This window comes from Patella vulgata, chromosome 5 (assembly GCF_932274485.2).
Source record: "Patella vulgata chromosome 5, xgPatVulg1.2, whole genome shotgun sequence".
NCBI lineage: Eukaryota > Metazoa > Mollusca > Gastropoda > Patellidae > Patella > Patella vulgata.
The window spans coordinates 19,153,532-19,176,972 of NC_065883.2; the positions used below are offsets into that span (position 1 = coordinate 19,153,532).

Consider the following 23,441-nt stretch of genomic DNA (forward strand, 5'->3'; position numbering starts at 1 on the left):
TACATTGTACATACATTTAATAATTTTACAAAAAAATCTTTTATAGTGTTGTCAAAAAGTGGTCATTTTTATGTTAAAAAAACCCTCTTCAACCTGGTCTTTTTTTTTTAATTTCGTTTTTTTTTTTAAAAATGAATATAATATAATGTACTGTTGTAAGGTAGCATAGAGTTGATTAATATAAAAAATGTGTCCCATTTCATGTACCTGTTTTTTTTTTTTAATAAAACATTTTAAGTTTTTTTTTGTTTCTCATTTTAATTAATTAAATGGTTCAATTTGGACAATCCAAAATTCACGTAAGCCCTACTCCCCCACCCACCCAAATTTTGATCCTTTGTACTAATAGTTCCATTAACTGTTCTATTATTAGGATTATTGTGTTCACCACTCTGCAAAAAACATTTAATTTGCAGATAAATGTGTTAAAATGAGAATTGACCACCTTAGAAATTGGAAGAAGAGAGTATAAAAATATAACTTGAAATTTAAACTGACTATATTTTTTACAGAATGATATTTAAGCTATGATATTACAAAACTTGACAACATATAAAACAATCTATAATGCACAAGGTAAAAATAAATCTTTGAAAATGTGAAATATTAATATGCTAATTAATTGGTACCAGTATCATTCCTGGAACCTGTAAGTATCCATTGATGGGGTTATAGTAATATTAAAATTAACATATGCTATATTGTCGGGGCCCCTCAGAACAAAATTCATAGTGGGGGAGACGCTAGTGTAGCTAGTCAAAATGAGGTTCTGAGGCCACCTGATAATTATAGTAAAACTCAAATAAGACACAATATGATATGATACACACTATTTCCAAGATAAACCATACAGCCGAGTTTACTGCTTACAAAGCTTTAATCTTAATAAGTACAAATTTTAAGCAATTTCTCTCTTTACATTGTCAAAGTATTGGATTAATTAACATCAGCCATACTTCAGTTTCTTTTTGAAGCTGTCTTAATTTCATGTAGTGTAGACCAACTAAAGCAAAATGAAAAAAAATAAATAAAACCAATCTTATTTTTTTTATTAAACTGTCGACAGAGCAAATCATGTTGTATACTGTGACTGTTAATCAAATTTGTTTTTGATTTACAGAATGGAATGAGGTTGAATGACTCATCGACACAATACTTGACACAAAGATGATCATTTTGAAATTTCTACGCTTTAGTGTGCCAAGCAAGGGGAGAGAATTTCTGTTTACTTTTTCAAATTACTATGATTTTCCATACCATCTGAACGACTATACACACTCTTTTATCAGTGGATATCACTTACACCAAGAATCAGTGTTTGTTACATATCAATGTCACTAAGCTATCTACGGACATTGGTTAAAAATACAAATGTCAAATTAAATTTAAAGTGATGATTTATTTAGGGAATTAAATAGGTGCTTATACATGTACATGTATTTAAAATTTCCGGTCCAAAGACAATATTGAGTCATAAGCATTATTGTGTTCAACAATTGACAATGTTGAGTCACTCATAACCATTATTGTGTTCAACAATTGACAATATTGAGTCATAAGTGTTATTGTGTTCAACAATTGACAATGTTGAGTCATAACCATTATTGTGGTCAACAATTGACAATATTGAGTCATAAGTGTTATTTTATTTCACAATTGAAAAAGTTGAGTCAAAACTGTTATTGTGTTCAACAACTGACAAGGTTGAGTCATTAGTGTTATTGTGTTCAACAACTGACAATATTGAGTCATAAGAGTTAGTGTGTTCCACAATTGACAATAAAAATCTAAAAACAAAATCACAATTAGTAAGCAAATCAACTTGCACAACAGATAACTGTATAAATCTAATCAAATCACTAAATAACATAATGCATCAGAATAACCCAATCTAATGTAGATGTAGGGTTTAGCTCCTTTAAGAGAGTGTCATCTGGAGGAAAGTAATGATGCCAATAAAATACTTCATATACATAATACTATACATAAATTACTCCCATCTATCATTCATAATTACATAAATATACAATATCATTTACTAAATTACAGATCAAATATAATCATATCCAAATATTACACAAATGACACTACCAATATGTACAATCACATTGTATATCAAATTTAAAGTACAATAAAAAAAAATCATATATTTAAACTTACTACCCCAAATAATTCACCAAAAGTGCATTAACAGTGAAAAGACATCTTGATTTTTTCTTTATAATACACAAGTGCCAATTTGATTAAAATTGATTATTTACAATTAAGAGATACAAACAATGAGAATCATCTATATTTTAGTAGTGATTAAACTGATTTATTCTGGTTGAAAGACACATAAACCTTTAATTAAAGCTGATGACCATCATTTGCATTTTTCGAAAAAAATATCTAATCAACGCTAAAATGTACTGTACTCACATTTCATTATTTATCATTTAATTAAGAAAGGAAAACCAAATTAGCAACTCAACTTGGTTAAAATTGAAATATACCGTACTGTACTCACATTTCATTATTTATCATTTAATTAAGAAAGGAAACCCAAATTAGCAACTCAACTGAAGATAAAATTGAAATTTACCGTACCGTACTCACATTTCATTATTTATCATTTAATTAAGAAAGGAAAACCAAAATAGCAACTCAACTGTAAATAATATTGAAATTTATTTAATGTGCTGTGTTGTCCTGTGAAAACTGGGACTTCCCCTTTAATACTGATAAAGATCCTAAAAATACAGGAATTTTACAGCAGTAATTTAAAAGCTTGCATTGATCTGTTTGCTTAACCAAGTTGATAAAACCCAATCCCGACAAAAAATTCTGAGTGCATAAAAAAGCATTTTGTAATATTTTGATAAAGACCTGGCCTTTCTTGATAAAATAGATAACAAAAAGAAATATATTGAAAATTTAATTGAAATTATTTTATTTTCAGCTAAGTTATGAATGTTTGAATTTCTGACAAGATACCACTTAAATAAGATAATTCTGGATTTTCCATTTTAACGTTTAACAGAAATATATATCTAATACAATGATTATCTCAGCCATCCGATTGTCTAGAGAGTTGATAATGGGCTTGGTCATGTGAATAAATCTCTAAATGATAATCTATATAACATTTGAAGCCAGAAAATGCAATATGCAGATTTAGCTTACACATAATGTATCTTTAATAATGCATTATGGTCATTATGGTTTTACTTTGAATAAAGAATATTAATTGACACATAAAATTAAGTAATTAAACAAAATAAATGTATCAAAATGAGCATAAAATAAAAATTTTGATTATTCACAGAAAGAAATGTATACAAATTAAATAAATTCAATTTATTAAAGTGAATATTTCAAAATGAAAATACTGATATTCACAGAAAGAAATGTATACATATACAAGTAATTAGTAATGACAAAAACAAAATACCACTCCATAGATTTATATAGAGGCACCACTGTCTTTATCGTTTTTATTGGCCATTTAAAACAAGTAGAATCAATGTTTACTTTTAAATTTACTGATAATGTTAACAATATTTTCAAGGAAATTGATCAATCAGAAACTACTACAAGCAAGCTATTTTAATTGAAATCTTTCTGGCAAGATGGTAGACTTCATACAATACTTTTCTTTTGATGGCTCAGTAATTTGTTAAGAAAACAAGAATTACAATAAAAGTTAAAGGCTAAAATCATAATCAGATATTGTATAATGTTAGATCAGTTTTTACTGCCAAATAAAGACAGAATGATGAGAAAAATGTAAACGACGTCGATATAAAGTTGAAGTGCTCCATAGATGTATTCCTCAGGTGAAAGTTCATGTTTTCTTCCTCCAATGATCATCTGGGTGTCATAGATTAAAAACTGAAATTAAAAAAAAACAATCATAGTCTCTGTACGTTTGGAGAGAAAAACGAAGGACCAGGAGCAAACCCACAAGGCTGGATAGGTGATCCTATTCTTCGTCATGTTCCAAGCGGGAAATCAAAACCATGCCATTTGACACAATGACATACCTTTTGATCTAAAACACATGTTTAGACAATTTGGTCACCTAACACCCCCTTGTTTATGTTCAGAACCACATGAACTATTGTAAGTAATATGAAGACTACATATTTTCAGTTTGTTATTAAAAAGGTGGGGACTGTATTGGCAAACTTTTAACTTTTACTATCATCTCATCTCCATTAAACATGCTCATGTATAGGTCATTTTATCACTTTTAACAAATGTATTCTAAACCTTTAGTAAAAGTAAGTCACATGAAAAAATTTCTTCGTCAAAAATGAGTTATTTGAAGACATGCGGGTCTTTTTAAATATGAAATTTAAACTTACCAAACCAAAGACCAAAGCTGCCAAGGATGCATACACAATATCCAGAATCTGAAATAAGAAATACCAAAACTTATAACAGTACAACCAGTAATATAACTTAATAACAATAGTATCATATTCTAAATTTTAAAAGTGGGGGCTGGATGGCCGAATGGTTAGCACGTGCGTGCTGTATCAAGGTCCTCCGGTTTCCTTCCACTGCTAAAGACCCCTAAGCGCAAGCGAATTATTGAAATAAAATTAAAACCATGTTAGTCCTGAAATGACCTAGTTTGTGTTGAGTGGACGTTGAACTCTCTCTCTCTCTCTCTCTCTCTCTCTCTCAATTTTAAAAAGCAAGCCATAGTATAGAATGTGTTTAAAAACTTACCCTGTTGTAACCAAAGGCAAATCTTAAAATGATAGTCAGAAATCCGAACAAAAATAACACCATAACAAGTACAAAGAGTAAACCGGAACATAGGGTGAAGTCAATCTAAAAAATTATAAAACTAGATTAATAAAGATCATTAAAATTCATAACATTCAACATGACCTTGACTGGCCTGTGATCTATGGGAATACTAGCTATTTCATGATATACTGTACTAATTTGATTACAGACTGGAGAAAGCCAATCTTTTGCCAAATTTTTGACGACGATTGATATCCCTAAGGCATCACTTAATCATGAAATCTCTCGATTCAGCAACTACACAACCAGTTGCCTAATTATACACTGGACAGTCAGATTTGATATATTAACAGTATCATGGATTTGGTTTGACCACATCAATGCAATTCCTTTGCAGTTGTGGTCTAAGGGGAGATAATATGACAGTAAGATCTTATACAAAGAGTTATGTCCCTTTATCAATATTTGGGGCACTACCTCTTGCCAGTATTTCTAAAAAACAAACAAACCTTACTCAGCTTTAAGCTCTAATATAGAAGACAAACCCTTAAAACATTCATTTTTGTTAAAAAATTAAAACATACCTTTGTCTGCATAGCAAAGATTGAAATAGCTAAGCAAACAAGTGCTGTAATACCCATGGCCATCAATACAATGTTGGTACTGTAGAAACTAAAAAATTAAAATATTATATTAAAAAAACAGACATTGATAAATATAATGGACAGCATCAAAAAATGAGGTAGAGTGTTTAGCAACAATTTTTATTTGCTTACAAAGAATATAACTGTAAAAATATTCCGGTTGTCAGACAATCCTTACCAAAAATCTCTGAAGGAGGATTTTATTTTGTCAAAGGATCAGTACTACCCTACTGGGCTAAATGACTTATCTTAAACATATTTCAAGGCACTACATTTATCTCATCATGTATGATTATCCAGTATCATTTATGATTGCTAGTAACATTTATCAGGGTTGCATACGTAGTACTTGAAAAATGAGACTATTCCATATTTCTGGATTGGTTCAATTTTTTAACAGAGCTAAAACATTACATGCAGTAATTGATTCGACTGTTTTCATTTTGGAAAATAAAACGAGGTCACACAGCCCTTTGTAAGTGATGCAGGATTATGTTAGAACCAGAAATAGTTTTTTTATATTTGGCCTAATATTTAGGTCAGTCTGTGAATTTGAGAAATAAATTCTCTAATGTTATGTAAAGTATCCTCTATATAAATTTAGTGTCACACTATTAAAAGTAAAGTAACTTTGTTTCCAAGAAAGGTTGACAATTGTCTTAAAAGATTGCCACAATATTCTGAATGAAGTTTGCCCGCCAGTGCCATTTTTCCTATTGGCTGGAATGTCAATTGAAAGAGTTCCCTATTTCTCAAAAAGTATGGATGGACAACTACACCATAAGTTATATTCTATAAATTGGTCTGACATATACCAATAAACCTTAAAACTAACCTGCTTATAGTTCCTGTCATGTACGAAAACGCCAGTGTCTGAAAAAAAGAAGTCAACAGTTCTTAAATAAAATATGGGACACGACTCTGTCCACAAGACCTTTTGGCCATATTATCTCCCCTTAGACCACAAATGGCAAGAAGAGATATTTTTGGATTAATGAAAACACTTGACCACTTTATATTCTGATCATAATATTTGTCCATGTTAGTATTCTATGAATAAATTGAATTGTAAATATAACAGTTCAATTACATTAAGGTTTTTTTCTTTCAAATAAAAATAAACCTTACTGAATTCTTTTATTTTATAGAAGTCTGTCTAGACAGCTGGAAAGTAAAACAGCCAAGAAGCAAAGCTTTTTTATGATTCTTATCAACATTAATATTTAGGATCCTCAACTTTAAAGAAATCACAGTAATTTCCAATAAGTATATATTCAAGGTAGAGTTGTTTGATTTCAATAATCAAATATATACCGGTTCAGGCCTCGAAATGTTTAAAAAAAAGCTACCTGTCGCAATCGACAGGTAGCTTTTCTTCATACTTGTCGCTTCAGTAAATAACCTGTCACTCTCAATTATGAAACTCAAAGACTAATTACATCACACATATCCATACATGTAGGTACACACACACGTGGTTAGGTCTTTGACGTACATTGCTCTATATAAATATTTGCATTCACCATTTACACCCACCATTTGCATTCAAGGGACAGGACAGCCAGTACAACAATTTTGAATAAACAACTCCACTTAACACTTGATTTAAGATGCTTTATGGTATATATTCTATGTGTACTCCAGTGTGGCAACATTCATCCCCATCCCGGCCCCAAACAAATAAGTAGGACTAATTATGTCAATTGTAATACATCAACAAGAAGAGAAGGGAGACAATCCAATGTATGTGTCGTCTGCTCAATACAAATAAACAAACGAACCAAAGTAGTAATATGCCCAACATGTTTTTCCTGTACCCATGCCAAGTGTTTATCCCGAACTATAGTGAACAAATTGAATCTAAAGGGTTCTCTATCCTATGAAATTGAATGTTACCAGTGTAGCTTTGCAAACCTACCATTTTTTCATGATAACATTGAAACCCAGGAAAACGTAAAACAACCGAGTTCCAGTACCACGGATATTTCCAGTGATTTATTCCAATGCTTTTCGAATAAAGGACTACACTTTCTTCATGTAAATGTTCGATCATTACTACCCAAATTATCTGAACTGCGACTAATTGCGTCATATTCTAAGGCAGCAGTTATATCAATTTCTGAAACATGGCTGGATAACAGTGTTACTGACACCGAAGTTGGTATTAACAATTATGGGGTAATAAATATAGGTCTCAGTGATCATTACATTACCTATTGTACTAGGAAATGTAACAGGATCCCAATTAATAAGCATAATGTAATTAAAATTAGATCTTTAAAACAATACTGCAAAGAGGAATTTATTAAAAAATTACTTGAAGCAAAATGGGAAAATCTTTTTAATAGCACAAATGTCACTGAAGCTTGGTTAAGTTTCAAAGATATATTTACTGAAGTATTGAATTCTGTGGCACCCATTAAACACATTAGATTAAAACAAAGGACTGAACCATAGATAAATAGTGAAATTCTAGAATTGATATCAAAAAGAGATTGGCATCTTAGCCGTTTCAGAAAAACTGAAAATCTAAATGATTACAAAAACTTTTGTAAAATTAGAAATAAAACACAAAGAGTAATAAAGAAAGTTAAATCAACATATTTAGCAAACAAATTAGAAGAGAACAAAAATAATTCAAAAAAACTTTGGTAAAATCTTAAAGATCTTGGATATAAAAACAATAACCAGCGGCTGCCAGGCAGGATACGCCCACATTTTCGAGAGATGGATAGAGAACAAGCTAACAAAAAAGTGATTTTTCCTACAATCAAGGGCCATAATTCAGGAAATTACAATTCGATATGCGCATATATCGAAAGGAACTGCGATCTTTGTGTTATAAACTTACATTTCAAGTTTCAACAAAATCGGATAAAAATTGTGACCTCTATAGGGTCAACAACCTTGATATACCATATTTTTACGCTATTTGAGAACGAACGGCGACCATTTTGTCTGTCAATTTTGGGGCGATTTTCACAAAATTCAATCTCAACTGTCCTTAGGGTGGAACGGTAATATAATAATACGTTTTTTTAAATCGGATAAAAATTATGACCTCTAATGGGTCCACAAGCTAAAAACATGATTTTTCGTACAATCAGGGGCCATAATTCAGGAAGTTACGATCCGATATGGGCAAATATTGAAAGGAACCGAGATCTTTGGGTTATAAACTTATATTTTAAGTTTCAACAAAATCGGATAAAAATTGTGACCTCTATAGGGCCCACAACCTTGATATACCATATTTTTAAGCTATTTGAGAATGAACGGCGGCCATTTTGTCTGTCAATTTTGGGCCGATTTTCATGAAATTCAAACTCAGTCGTCCTTAGGGTGTAACGGTGATATAATAATACGTTTTTTTGAATCGGATAAAAATTATGACCTCTATAGGGTCCACAAGCAAAAAACGCGATTTTTCGTACAATCAGGGGCCATAATTCAGGAAATTACGGTTCGATATGCGCGAATATCGAAAGGAACCGAGATCTTTGGGTTATAGACTTACATTTCATTTTGTCTGTCAATTTTGGGCCGATTTTCACGAAATTCGAATTCAGTCGTCCCTAGGGTGTAACGGTGATATAATAATACGTTTTTTTAAATCGGGTAAAAATTATGACTTCTATAGGGTCCACAAGCTAAAAACGTGATTTTTCGTACAATCAGGGGTCATAATTCAGGAAGTTACGGTCCGATATGCACAAATATCGAAAGGAACTGAGATCTTTGGGTTATAAACTTACATTTCAAGTTTCAACAAAATCGGATAAAAATTGTGACCCCTATAGGGTCCACAACCTTGATATATCATATTCTTACGCTATTTGGGAACGAACGGCGGCCATTTTGTCTGTCAATTTAGGGTCGATTTTCACGAAATTCGAACGCAGTCATCCTTAGGGTGTAACAGTGATATAATAGAACGTTTTTTTAAATCGGATAAAAATTATGAATTCTATAGGGTCCACAAGCTAAAAACGTGATTTTTCGTACAATCAGGGGCCATAATTCAGGAAGTTACTGTCCGATATGCGCAAATATCGAAAGGAACTGAGATCTTTGGATTATAAACTTACATTTCAAGTTTCAACAAAATCGGATAAAAATTGTGACCAATATCGAAAGCAGCCGAGATCTTTTGGGGATAAACCTATATTTCAAGTTTCGTCGAAATCAGATAAGAATTGTGACCTGTAGAGAGTCCACAAACAATTGTACAAAGGTTTAACTCTAGCTAGCTTCAAATCACCAGGTACGGTGTTTTCTGATATAGGTAAATTGATAAGAAATTGAATGTGAACTTTTAAGACGGACGGACGGACAGGGGCGACGGCATAATACGTCCACATGAAAATGTGGGCGTATAAAAAGGATAAAGCAAACATTGTCTTAAATGTAAATGACACTAATATCCATGACCCAAAGTCTGTTTCAAACCATTTCAATAACTTCTTCACAACGGTTGCATCAACTCTTGTGCAAAAGTTACCTCCCCCTAGCAATCGGTTTAACTTCAAATCACTTCTGTTACAGAATTTTTACACCAAAAAGAATGTACATAAAAGCACTTTTAATTTACATCCGAAAAAAAGTACAGGTCTCGATGAGATCCCGGCAAGATTCTTAAAAGATGGCGCCGACGTCTTAAAAGTTCACATTCAATTTCTTATCAATTTATCTATATCAGAAAACACCGTACCTGGTGATTTGAAGCTAGCTAGAGTTAAACCTTTGTACAAAAAGAATAGCTCTTTGGACGTTAGTAACTACCGACCTGTAAGTGTCCTGAGTATTGTCTCAAAATTACTTGAAAAATCTATTTACATTCAATTAGATTCATATCTCACTCAAAACAACCTTCTCTATGAGTATCAGTCCGGTTTTCGTGGACGCTACTCTACTGACTCATGTCTTATGCACCTTCTGGACCACTTGAAAGACCAAAATGCAAAAGGTCTTTTTACAGGGATGATAATGCTTGACCTCCAGAAGGCATTTGACACTGTCGATCCTGATGTCTTATGTGAGAAACTAAAACTGATGGGCATTCAGTCCACTGATTGGTTTTGTTCATATCTAACATTTAGGAAACAAGTAGTTAGTATTGGTGATACGTTATCCGAACCTGCTTCCATAACCTGTGGCGTGCCCCAGGGTAGTATCCTGGGAACGTTATTATTTCTGTGCTATGTAAACGATATGATTATCAGTATCCCCTCAAAATGTAAACTTATTTTATACGCAGATGACAGTACAATATTATTTTCCGATCAGAATCCTGAAGTTGTTTCACAAACACTTGGCTGTGCTCTTGATTCCTGTTCAGAATGGTTCATCGATAATAAACTGTCGCTCCATCTCGGTAAAACCGAGTGTATTCTCTTCGGGCCTAAACGTAAACTAAGAAGTATTAAAGAGTTTACAATAACCTGCAATAACCATACCGTAAAAACAACAGATAACCTTAAATATTTGGGTCTACGTTTTGACAAATACTTGTCTGGTGAGGACACTGTTAACAGCATTATTAAGAAAGCAAATTCAAGATTAAAATTTCTGTTTCGCTATAATAAATGCCTTAGCAAAAAAACCAAAAATTTACTTTGTTCTGCACTTATTCAGTGCCACTTTGATTATGCCTGCTCAGCCTGGTATTCTGGTGTGAATCAATCACTTAAAAATAAATTACAAGTTGTTCAAAATAAGGTTCTTAGATTTGTGAATGGGCTAGGACAGAGAGATCATGTTTCATATTCTGATTTGAATATACTTAATGTTGAAAACCGAGTTAAACAGTTAAAACTCAATCACGTACATAAGATTTTTCATAATAATTGTCCATCATACCTTAAATCAAAATTCAAATGTGTTAGAGATACTCATCAATATGGCAAAAGATCTAGTTTATTCAATTTTGCGGTTCCAAAATGTTCGGGTAGAGATCAGCTCACATCATTTTATTATACCGCCATAAGTGTCTGGAACGATTTACCGAATGATATTAAGTCTTTAGATTGACTTTACAGCTTTAAAGCTGCTGCCAAGAAGTATTTATTGTTAATACAATGTTAATCTGTGATACTACAAGTTTGATAATCTACTATTAATAAAATTGGTTGATGTATAACATGTAGACATAAATATATTTTATTATTTGTGATACAATGCTGTGATGGCATGTTTATTAAATTTTGCCTCCCAATGATGACCTGACGCGACCTTGGCAACTTTGGACCCCATTGGAAATAAGCAACGGATGTTATATACGTCAGGCTTTATGGGCTCTCCTAAGTAAAGGTCTCTTCATGACACCATAGCCATCATATTTCTCTATGCTTGTCTCATATGGCATCCCACATTACAATGTAGCACATAGTTCTTATTTTCATATACATATCTGTATTTATTGTTGTCACTTTCCCAGTCGTGTAATGCGACACTAGTTCTTATTATAATACATTAATTTATTGTCATGTTGTAACCTTTACTTGAAGAATAAATAAATAAATAAATAAATAAATAAATAAACATAATATGAAACCTTTTTATTTCTTCGACATCGGAATGCCTAAAGGTTCTTGAAAGTCGGCGAATCTGCTTTGGCCCAGCGACTCGAAGATTCGTACAATTCTATCATCCGTATCCACGGGAATTCCGCAAAGTATCATGGTACCACACTTCCGTACTAAATCGAATACTTCACCGTTGAGTTGTAGAATTCAGATTTTAAAATATCCGTAATAAATTGAATATCAAAACACAAATCACACCTGTGCATGGCACCGTATTTACATGTACCGCGTGCGAAGGACAGATAACGCCACCTGGAATTCCCTTCTCACATATCCAGACTATATTTACGCTACAAATTATATTTATATATGAAATATTTTTCCGACCTGATTTTTTGATTTTGTCAAATTGTCTTATAAATTATTCATAGCCTTTATTTATGGAAATTGTTTAAAACTTTTTAAACGAGCCGTGTGCATTTCCATTCCAACCACTACTATATTTACTGTGGTGTCGTTACGGTAGAATTATTTCAGGTGACTTGGGGGTGCGTTTTAATTTATTTAGATATAATACCCCATAATGCTATAAACTAGTGTCAAGCAGATGAAAACAAGCGTAGATGGTGTGAAATTCATTGATATAAAATTGTCTACTTCCAAACTGTGTGAGTAACTGTAGCCTACGACAGAGCGAAATGTAAACAGTGCAAATGGCGGCTTTTTGCGGTATTTCCGTGCTTAATTCTTGCATTTAAAAACGAATAATTAAACGTACGTGACGTGGACGTGAGTATTATGGTCAATTTACTGAACATCAAGTAAAATTTAGTCCACCTGTCGCAAGCGACAGGTAGTTTTATTTGCTAACTGTCAGACGAAAAAATCGCCTGTCGGCAACAAGTACACAGGCGAACATTTCGAGCCATGCGGTTACTGCAATACATTAAATACTTTGTGATATTATAATAAAGATAATCATACTTACAAACACTGCCAAACATATAAAATTTCCAGGATACTTTCTCCTGTAAAAAGCAATACAAAAATTTAATTTCATTCTACTTTCATTTTATTGTATTAATCTATTCTTCTATTAAAGGAAGAGTGGACAGGAAAGAAATGGGCTTGAAACGAGAGAAAATGAAGAACTCCATTCCATCACATGTACAATTTTTTCCCCAGAATTTGATCACATGACCTACTCTTCAATAAATTTATCATATTTGACTCAATATAGTCTAGTCAGTGCGGACATTGAAAGAGTAACACATCAAATTTTCCTCCTTGTTTCACCAGGTTAAACATGTTTAGATCTTGACTTCAAAGGATATTTACCTTACACTTGGGCAGCAAACCAGTACAAAATATGTCACAAGGAATGTTCCACTGAAATTATGCAAAAATAGATTATATAACAAAATATATACATTTTAAGTAATAATAATAACCTCTATCTGATATCAATAAATCAAAAAGTAGCATAACTATGACTATGGTAAACAAAAAATGTTGACAGACTAATGTCTGCCCCATTTCAAACAGGCCACTGATTTTCAGTGTGATAGGAACCACTTATCGGAAGCAAGTTTAAATTAGTTCTTTCCTTTAATTCTGAAACTTATTTTGTTATAATTAAAACTGAATAAAGAATAGGAACTTACTAAGAAACGTAATAAAACCAAAATCCGGGACCTTGAATCCATTTTTTTATACTATCACTGTAAGACATAAATAAATATTGAATTAAAATTTAAATAAGAAATGAAAACAACTGAAAATGTTTGTAGGGTAATTTCAGAAAGCAGGATTATTTTTACATATTGATTTGACATGCTTTGAAATCATCTCTATATGGTATCGAATAGACCTCTTATTTAGCAATGATCTCCAGATGATGGATGCCTCGTGGGACAGTGCAAGGTGAATTTGATGTATCACAAAAATTCTGTATGTGTTCTTTTTCTGGACATCAGGATAATGACGTAATCACAATGAATGTTGTTAAAACAAAATTTAAATTCACAATTTATTAAATTCTTCAATTTAAACAAGAGTGACAACTTATTTGAATAAATGACTTGCATGTTTTTTAATGTCTGTCTAGTAAATCTTTATTAAGGTATGTACTTACACAAACAAGAATAAACAAATAAAAGCCACAGTAACAGCCAACTGTGTCATTAATATCAGGTACACCTGAAATATAAATACAAATATTTATAAATAATTAATTTGATAATTAAATATAAATTGTAATCAAGGTTGATAAAAGATAAAAAATAAAATTAATTCACATTTCTAATGTATTAAACAATGAACAATATTAATCATGAAAAATTCCTTCTTGATGGTCTTCAATTTGAAATTTTAACTTGATCAAATAATTCCTAATCATAAAATCTACATACCCAATCTGATTAAAATACAGGGCCCTTGATTACGAAAACTTAAACTAAGTTACAACTGAAATTTTAAGAAATACTGCAACTTCATTGGATATATGCAAATTGATTTTACTGGTCAGCCAATCGAATTGCAGTATTTCTTAAAATTTCGATTGTATCTTAGTTTAAGTTTTCGTGAATAAGGGCCCAGATCTATATTTCGTTTCCTTTTTTATTTTACATTTTCGATGACTTATACTACATGAAGATCCGACAAGTTATAATCAAAGGTTGTGCCAGGGGTCATACGAGCGGCTTTTGACCCTATGACGTCAGACATTGATTAATTAATCAGAGTTGACATTTCTAGTGGTTTACCCACAGGTCCGTACCTGGCATGCCAAGAAGTCGCCGTAACAGAGCGTTTCATTAGCTTATCCCCCACTTCAACCAAAACGCCCGTAATATATTGACTACTCCAGATCCTAGTGTAGTCAAGACAGGTAAAACGAAATTTTGAACTATAAAAAACGAAACGAAATAGGATCTGTGTTTTAATCAGATTGTTTACATACCCTTTTAATAAATCCTCTACGAATGGCTTTGTCTGAGAATGAGGAAGAAAAGTTTTCGGCAGTTCCACTGGTATCACTATTATCATTATAACTAACATTAGAATATTGAGCTGGCATCTTTGGTAAAGGCATTGGCATACCTGGCTGGAAATCTGAAATTGAGAGAAAAGTATTTAATTTGCACTTCCCTTCTTGCAATGGATTTTTCAATCTCTACTAGGCTATTTTATTACAAAACATAAGGAAATTGGATTTTTCATTCTGTCCCAGGCTATTTTATTCAAGACTACATGTAGTTTACTGTGCATTTCAAAGAAAAGTGACTTTTTCCCCCACTTGCACAGTTTGTAAACATACATACGTTTAAAGATACATAATGTAAGAGCTAAATCTGCCTATTGCAGGTCTTCAAATGTTATATAAACTATTATTCAGACATTTATTCACATGACAAGTCTATAATCAACTCGTTAACTCATCAGATGGCTGAGATTTAAAAGGATTATAACACATGCAAGATTTAGAAATTAAACAATAAAATGGATAATCAAGACTTAGCCTCGATCGTAATATAATAATAAACAATATACACTACATCTTCCAACAGTAACGTCACTCAGATTAAAGTAATTGTATGCAATTTTCAATATATTCATATTTCATTATCTATTTTTTAACTATTATAGCTAGAAACGGTCAGCTTTTTATCTAAATCTTACATAATGCATCTTTCAATTGTATTGCACAGTATGATACAATTTAAACAAGTGAATTTAGTAGCCCATGTTTTATAGTCTTTTTTATTATCCAAGTTGGGGCTAATTAATTATTACATTCAAGGTCTTTGTGGTAGAGTGTTGAAATTTGTGATCTTGGTTAATGGTTAAGATTTCCAATCTGATAGCAAAGAAATTCAACAGAATATATGGATTTATTTCTATCAACTATTTTGTGTATGTGCTGAATATTCATAACAAAATGATTAGTCAATGATACTAAAATAAAACATTGTTGTCAATGGTGATTAATACACCAGGATGTATTCACTATCTTTTGATCCATAAATAGATAAATAAAACAAATTGGCTCTAATCCTTCAGATGATTGAAAAATAGGTTGCCCGGCATGTAAACATATATCCACACCAGTTAAGATGTCAGTAGGACAACAAAGGTTGTTGCACATTTTTTCTTTTGTTGCTAATTGGATCATTTACAATAAGTCACTAAAGCTGATCAAGAGTAATAACCCATGAAGTAATTATCAATACATAAACACTTCAGTGACTTTACATAAATTGTAAGTGAACCGTATAACTTTAGACTTGTGCATAGATGAGGACAAAGGTGACAACAATATACAACTACATGTACATATCAATTTGGCGGTATAAAAGATAGGTTGCCAGGCAACGAAACATACGCCCACAGCAGCTAAATCGTCCGGGCAGTCAACAAGAGTTGTCGCATATTTTTACTTTTTTCGGTAATGAAACATTTATAATACACTAAAATCTGATTAAGACCAACAACTCAGAAAACCATTAGAATTTGTTTGGTTTTTATAAAGTTCTGCCCCATGCTAACGTTTTGTATACAAAACTTTTAATACTGTATCATGGATTTAGCTGTTCCAAGTCATAAAAATTCATTGAAAATCAATATACTTGTTCGTCTCAAGATCTTAAACTCTGTGTATCAATCTGAAGTCAATCGGATATTAACTTTGGCCTCTAGAGCGTCCACAAGATTTTTCAAAGTGATCAAGGGCCATAACTTTGGCAGTAATTATTAGAAATCTTTGAAAATCAATAGGATTATTCGCCTCGTGACCTCAAACACTGTGTATAAATTTAAAGGCAATCAGATATTAACTTTAGCCTTTAGAGCATCCACAAGGTTTTTTGAAGTTATCAAGGGCCATAATTATCGAAAATCACTGAAAATGAATAGACTTTTTCGTCTCATGACCTTAAACACTGTGTATAAAATTTAAAGTCAATTGGATATTAACTTTAGACTCGGGAGCGTCCACAAGATTTTTCAAAATGATCAAGGGCCATAATTATTGTAAATTGCTGAAAATCAATAGGATTCTTCGTCTCATGACCTTAAGCACTGTGTATAAATTTAAAGTCAATAGGATATAATAACTTTGGCCTCTAGAGCGTCCACAAGATTTTTTGAAGTGATCAAGGGCCATAACTCTGGCAGTAATTATAGGAAATCGCTGAAAATCAATAGGCTTCTTCGTCTCATGACCTTAAACACTGTGTATAAATTTAAAGTCAATCGGATATTAACTTTGGCCTCTAGAGCGTCCACAAGATTTTTTGAAGTGATCAAGGGCCATAACTCTGGCAGTAATTATAGGAAATCGCTGAAAATCAATAGGCTTCTTCGTCTCATGACCTTAAACGCTGTGTATAAATTTAAAGTCAATCGGATATTAACTTTGGCCTCTAGGGCGTCCACAAGATTTTTTGAAGTGATCAAGGGCCATAACTCTGGCAGTAATTATCGGAAATCGCCGAAAATCAATAGGCTTCTTCGTCTCATGACCTTAAACACTGTGTAGAAATTTAAAGTCAAACAGATATTAACTTTGGCCTCTAGAGTGTCCACAAGATTTTTTGAAGTGATCAAGGGCCATAACTCTGGCAGTAATTATCGGAAATCGCTGAAAATCAATAGGCTTCTTCGTCTCATGACCTTAAACACTGTGTATAAATTTAAAGTCAATCGGATATTAACTTTGGCCTCTAGAGCGTCCACAAGATCTTTTGAAGTGATCAAGGGCCATAACTCTGGCAGTAATTATCGGAAATCGCTGAAAATCAATAGGCTTCTTCGTCTCATGGCCTTAAACACTGTATATAAATTTAAAGTCAATCGGATATTAACTTTAGCCTCTAGAGCGTCCACAAGCAATTGTGGACGCCGGCCAGACGGACGGGCGGGGGCGACGACAATATACGACCACATTTCAATGTGGGCGTATAAAAAGGTGTGTATTATTAGATTAAATGTTTATGGTACTATAAGACATAATAAAAATATTTTTTATTTAAGAAAAACTAAATATTACTTTGTTGAGGTGCTTGCTGTGGTTGAAATTTATTATCAGTAGCTTCATTATATGAGGGTGGTGGGGGTACACCTCCTGGTGCTCCAAAACCTTGATTACTAAATCCCTGTACAGGAGGATAGGGCATATTACCGGCTCCCTGTGGTGGTGGATATTGACCATATTGTTGGTTTGGTGGATATGCAGCCATAGTTTTATCTGAAATTAAAAAAGACCCATCTTTATAACATATTTGGATATTAATTCCAAATTATAAACTGATTTGACCATAAGTGTTAGCAAGACATACTGCAGCAAATGAAACCCAAATTATACACCAAGATCTTGTCCACCGATATATATATAAGCTTATAAAAACTCACTGAAGTTTTGTGCATACATGTAACACAGCTATGTCAAAATCTATAGCTTCTAATGTGAGCTTACATGTGAGCTTATGTTAAAAAGATCTTACGCAACAGTGTAGAAATTCAGTGAGAAAATGTGGAGGGCCTGATAAGGAACAGTGTCTAGTCACTCCTTACTTTTTCGACGAAAAGAAAAAAGGTCCTGTCCCTGTGTACACATTGTTGGATTGTTGGCATGCACGTAAAAGAACCCTAATACGTTGGAATATGAAATACATGTAAATGTTGGTTGTGGTGCTGCTGTCTGTGCCAAATTTCACTCACAGCACACTCCATGACGTATGCCTGTATCATCCGGGGTTTATGGACCTGCTTATGGTCCAACCTTCGACGATGGGTTGTATGTTCAATCTATTTGGGGGTGTACGATTGAACATACAATAATTCAATAACTCACTTCTCTTAGTATAATCTTATATTCTGTAACAATATTTAACAATGATAATATATATATATAATACTGACCCACAGGCTAAGTAACTTAATAAGGAACAGCATCTAAGAAATAACTTATCAGAGACCTGGCCTTCAGTCTGTCCCTTGCCTGCCTGTGGGGTTCTACTTATGATCTACAATCTTTCCTCTAATATACTGGAGGGTTAAACTTAAGAATATTTTATAGTTGTTAATGGGTAGTATTTAAGTGACATCCATTCATTCATTTACTAAGTTGACTAATGTTTATAGATGGATTATCTCATTACTACTATTGTCTCTAATCTCTATCATAGCTGACCATTGATAACTTACTATAGATAATCCATCTTGGGAGCCAAGTTGTGGTGTAAGTCTAGCCCTGTATTGGGTGAATGGCTGTATTAAATACTACCTGGTCATACCTGTCTGCAGAAAAGTAAGATGTTAGACCCCATTTCAAATCATTTCATTTTAGAAATTCAGTAAGTACAATAATTAATTACAAGACACCTTAACTGACTTAAAACTACTGGAATTCACATGAAACTACTGGATTTTACATGAAACTGAAGTAGGGTATAAATTTTGTTGCCATAATAATAACTTAATGAATTTTGTAGGCCCAATCCTTTTATATGTAAATGCTGGTAGGCCTACATGAATACCAATAATTTTAGAATTAATTCCTAGCCAAATTCCTCCCTCTTGTGCAACGGGACAATGTTATTTACCTGTTAATTCTGGTAACTTCTGCTGAATTCTAGAACTTTCCAGTGAGTTTAAGTACTTTTTGGAGAATTCCAGTAGTTTGAAGTGAATTTCAGTAATAATATTAGTCAGACGAAATAATAAATAAATGAATGAAATGTGGTTTAATGGAACGTCAGTATCATCCGGGGTTTATGGACCTGCTTATGGTCCAACCTTCGACGATGGGTTGTATGTTCAATCTATTGGGGGTGTACGATTGAACATACAATAATTCAATAACTCACTTCTCTTAGTATAATCTTATATTCTGTAACAACATTTAACAATGATAATATATATATATAATACTGACCCACAGGCTAAGTAACTTAAAAAGGAACAGCATCTAAGAAATAACTTATCAGAGACCTGCCCTTCAGTCTGTCCCTTGCCTGCCTGTGGGGTTCTACTTATGATCTACAATCTTTCCTCTAATATACTGGAGGTTACTTGGTAACAATAAACAATACATAGTAATTATATATATTTAAACTTAAGAATATTTTATAGTTGTTAATGGGTAGTATTTAAGTGACATCCATTCATTCATTTACTAAGTTGACTAATGTTTATAGATGGATTATCTCATTACTACTATTGTCTCTAATCTCTATCATAGCTGACCATTGATAACTTACTATAGATAATCCATCTTGGGAGCCAAGTTGTGGTGTAAGTCTAGCCCTGTATTGGGTGAATGGCTGTATTAAATACTACCTGGTCATACCTGTCTGCAGAAAAGTAAGATGTTAGACCCCATTTCAAATCATTTCATTTTAGAAATTCAGTAAGTACAATAATTAATTACAAGACACCTTAACTGACTTAAAACTACTGGAATTCACATGAAACTACTGGATTTTACATGAAACTGAAGTAGGGTATAAATTTTGTTGCCATAATAATAACTTAATGAATTTTGTAGGCCCAATCCTTTTATATGTAAATGCTGGTAGGCCTACATGAATACCAATAATTTTAGAATTAATTCCTAGCCAAATTCCTCCCTCTTGTGCAACGGGACAATGTTATTTACCTGTTAATTCTGGTAACTTCTGCTGAATTCTAGAACTTTCCAGTGAGTTTAAGTACTTTTTGGAGAATTCCAGTAGTTTGAAGTGAATTTCAGTAATAATATTAGTCAGACGAAATAATAAATAAATGAATGAAATGTGGTTTAATGGAACGTCAGTATCATCCGGGGTTTATGGACCTGCTTATGGTCCAACCTTCGACGATGGGTTGTATGTTCAATCTATTGGGGGTGTACGATTGGACATACAATAATTCAATAACTCACTTCTCTTAGTATAATCTTATATTCTGTAACAACATTTAACAATGATAATATATATATATAATACTGACCCACAGGCTAAGTAACTTAAAAAGGAACAGCATCTAAGAAATAACTTATCAGAGACCTGCCCTTCAGTCTGTCCCTTGCCTGCCTGTGGGGTTCTACTTATGATCTACAATCTTTCCTCTAATATACTAGAGGTTACTTGGTAACAATAAACAATACATAGTAATTATATATATTTAAACTTAAGAATATTTTATAGTTGTTAATGGGTAGTATTTAAGTGACATCCATTCATTCATTTACTAAGTTGACTAATGTTTATAGATGGATTATCTCATTACTACTATTGTCTCTAATCTCTATCATAGCTGACCATTGATAACTTACTATAGATAATCCATCTTGGGAGCCACGTTGTGGTGTAAGTCTAGCCCTGTATTGGGTGAATGGCTGTATTAAATACTACCTGGTCATAATTATCTAAGAAATAACTTATCAGAGACCTGCCCTTCAGTCTGTCCCTTGCCTGCCTGTGTGGTTCTACCTATGATCTACAATCTTTCCTCTAATATACTAGTCTAGCCCTGTATTGGGTGAATGGCTGTATTAAATACTACCTGGTCATATATATATAAGCTTATAAAACTCACTGAAGTTTTGTGCATACATGTAACACAGCTATGTCAAAATCTGTCGTTTCTAATGTGAGCTTACATGTGAGCTTATGTTAAAAAGATCTTACGCAACAGTGTAGAAATTCATTGAGAAAATGTGGAGCGCCTGGTAAGGAACAGTGTCTAGTCACTCCTTACTTTTCGACGAATAGAAAAAAGGTCCTGTGAACTCCTGTGTACACATTGTTGGATTGTTGGCATGCACGTAAAAGAATCCTAATACGTTGGAATATGAAATACATGTAAATGTTGGTTGTGGTGCTGCTGTCTGTGCCAAATTTCACTCACAGCACACTCCATGACGTATGCCTGTCTGCAGAAAAGTATGATGTTAGACCCCATTTCAAATCATTTCATTTCAGAAATTCAGTAAGTACAATAATTAATTACAAGACACCTTAACTGACTTGAAACTACTGGAATTCACATGAAACTACTGGATTTTACATGAAACTGAAGTAGGGTATAAATTTTGTTGACATAATAATAACTTAGTGAATTTTGTAGGCCCAATCCTTTTATATGTAAATGCTGGTAGGCCTACATGAATAGCAATAATTTTAGAATTAATTCCTAGCAAAATTCCTCCCTCTTGTGCAACATAACATAGTATGGGACAATGTTATTTACCTGTTAATTCTGGTAATTTCCGCTGAATTCTGGTAATTTCCGCTGAATTCTAGAACTTTCCAGTGAGTTTAAGTACTTTTTGGAGAATTCCAGTAGTTTGAAGTGAATTTCAGTAATAATATTAGTCAGACGAAATAAATAAATAAATGAATGAAATGTGGTTTAATGGCACGTCAGCACCAACCAGGCTATATATTGTGCCAAATGGTGAGTAATTCGAGATAGGCTAAATTACGGTATATATGACAAAAAATAAAAACAAAAATAAAATCAATCTTTTATGCACATAAATATTTAGAACAGAAAGTATCACTTATATATACAAATGAAAATTTGTTATAAAAACCTGTCTCTTTAAAAAATTTAAACTGTTTGAAAACTAACAGTACCGTACCACTTATCCAAAACCCAATCTGTGTTTTTCAAAACATTAGACAATAATATTTATACCCTCTGAACAGTCCAATTTTGACATACATATCATATATTGGGAAATAGTTATTCCCCTGTCGGCTTGTGACAAACTAAGCTTTTGACTCAAAAGTCAGCTGAATAAAATCTTTTTTCGTCTATTTTTCAAGTATTGAAATCGACTAATATGGCCATTTAAAAAAGAAAAAAAAAAAAAAAAAAAAAAGTATAAGCATACTGTATGTTTTAAAAAGGTATGGCATGACTATTTTCCCAATAGTAATTATTTTGTCATACTCATCTGATGTATTTTATATAACCCCTCTTGGGTGTAACCGATTGTTTGTAGCTGTGATCAGCTGTGTCAGGATCCAGAAAATAGCCTTTTCCAGTTCTACTAAATACCGGTATGGTACATCATAAAAATTTAATTAAATTCATTACCTATTCATTAACTTTTAACCAATAAATTAAATTCAATGCTGGAAGCAACTATTGGTGAAACAAAACAGAAGCTTTGGTTGTTGCTGTTATTTCGCAATACAATTGGTATTTCCGAGAAGTAACAGAGACCTTGAACTTGAGTTAATGAATGAAGACCAAGGGTGAAATTCGGGCGTATAGCCACGACTAACTTTTACAACTTAATAAAAATGAATTAGTATTAGGGTATGATTGTTTAACCATAATGGTTATTTTAGAAGACAAAAGGATAGTTGGGAATAGTAGAAGATGATATGCAGGAATTAATAATGTTGGTAAAAACAGGAATAACGTCGTCTAAACAATCTTTAAGAACATGAGCCGGAACAGGCTCTAGTAAACAAGATTTAGGAGCAGACGATTTGATAAGTTAGAGTTTTCTAACTAAACAGAAGTTTTTAAC

The 23,441-nt window shown here is 32.6% G+C and overlaps 1 protein-coding gene across 3 annotated transcripts; it reads right to left on the bottom strand.

Moving 5' to 3' along the window:
- Positions 1–151: 151 nt before the first annotated feature.
- LOC126822515 (protein lifeguard 2) lies at positions 152–23,138 on the bottom strand. Of its 3 annotated transcripts, none has more exons than XM_050551450.2 (12): positions 23,000–23,138; positions 17,961–18,158; positions 14,874–15,025; positions 14,046–14,110; positions 13,576–13,632; positions 13,250–13,300; positions 12,900–12,939; positions 6,223–6,260; positions 5,328–5,415; positions 4,720–4,824; positions 4,350–4,397; positions 152–3,873 (listed from the first exon to the last, which is right to left on the bottom strand). In XM_050551450.2, exons 2-12 carry the CDS (start codon positions 18,148–18,150, stop codon positions 3,727–3,729), a joined length of 981 nt encoding a protein of 326 aa, XP_050407407.1. In that variant the 5' UTR covers positions 18,151–18,158; positions 23,000–23,138; the 3' UTR covers positions 152–3,726. The 3 variants fall into 3 exon arrangements, with proteins under 3 accessions (XP_050407407.1, XP_050407408.1, XP_050407406.1); XM_050551451.2 differs by lacking the exon at positions 23,000–23,138 and adding an exon at positions 18,415–18,522; XM_050551449.2 differs by lacking the exon at positions 23,000–23,138 and adding an exon at positions 18,323–18,356.
- Between the last annotated feature and the right edge of the window lie 303 nt (positions 23,139–23,441).

Excerpts from the sequence above, each read along its gene's own strand:
- LOC126822515 (XM_050551449.2), bottom strand. Across the intron at positions 5,416-6,222 it reads ATGACAGGAACTATAAGCAG|TTTCTACAGTACCAACATTG; the intron begins GTTAGTTTTAAG and ends TTAATTTTTTAG. Across the intron at positions 3,874-4,349 it reads CAGCTTTGGTCTTTGGTTTG|TTTTTAATCTATGACACCCA; the intron begins GTAAGTTTAAAT and ends TTTTAATTTCAG.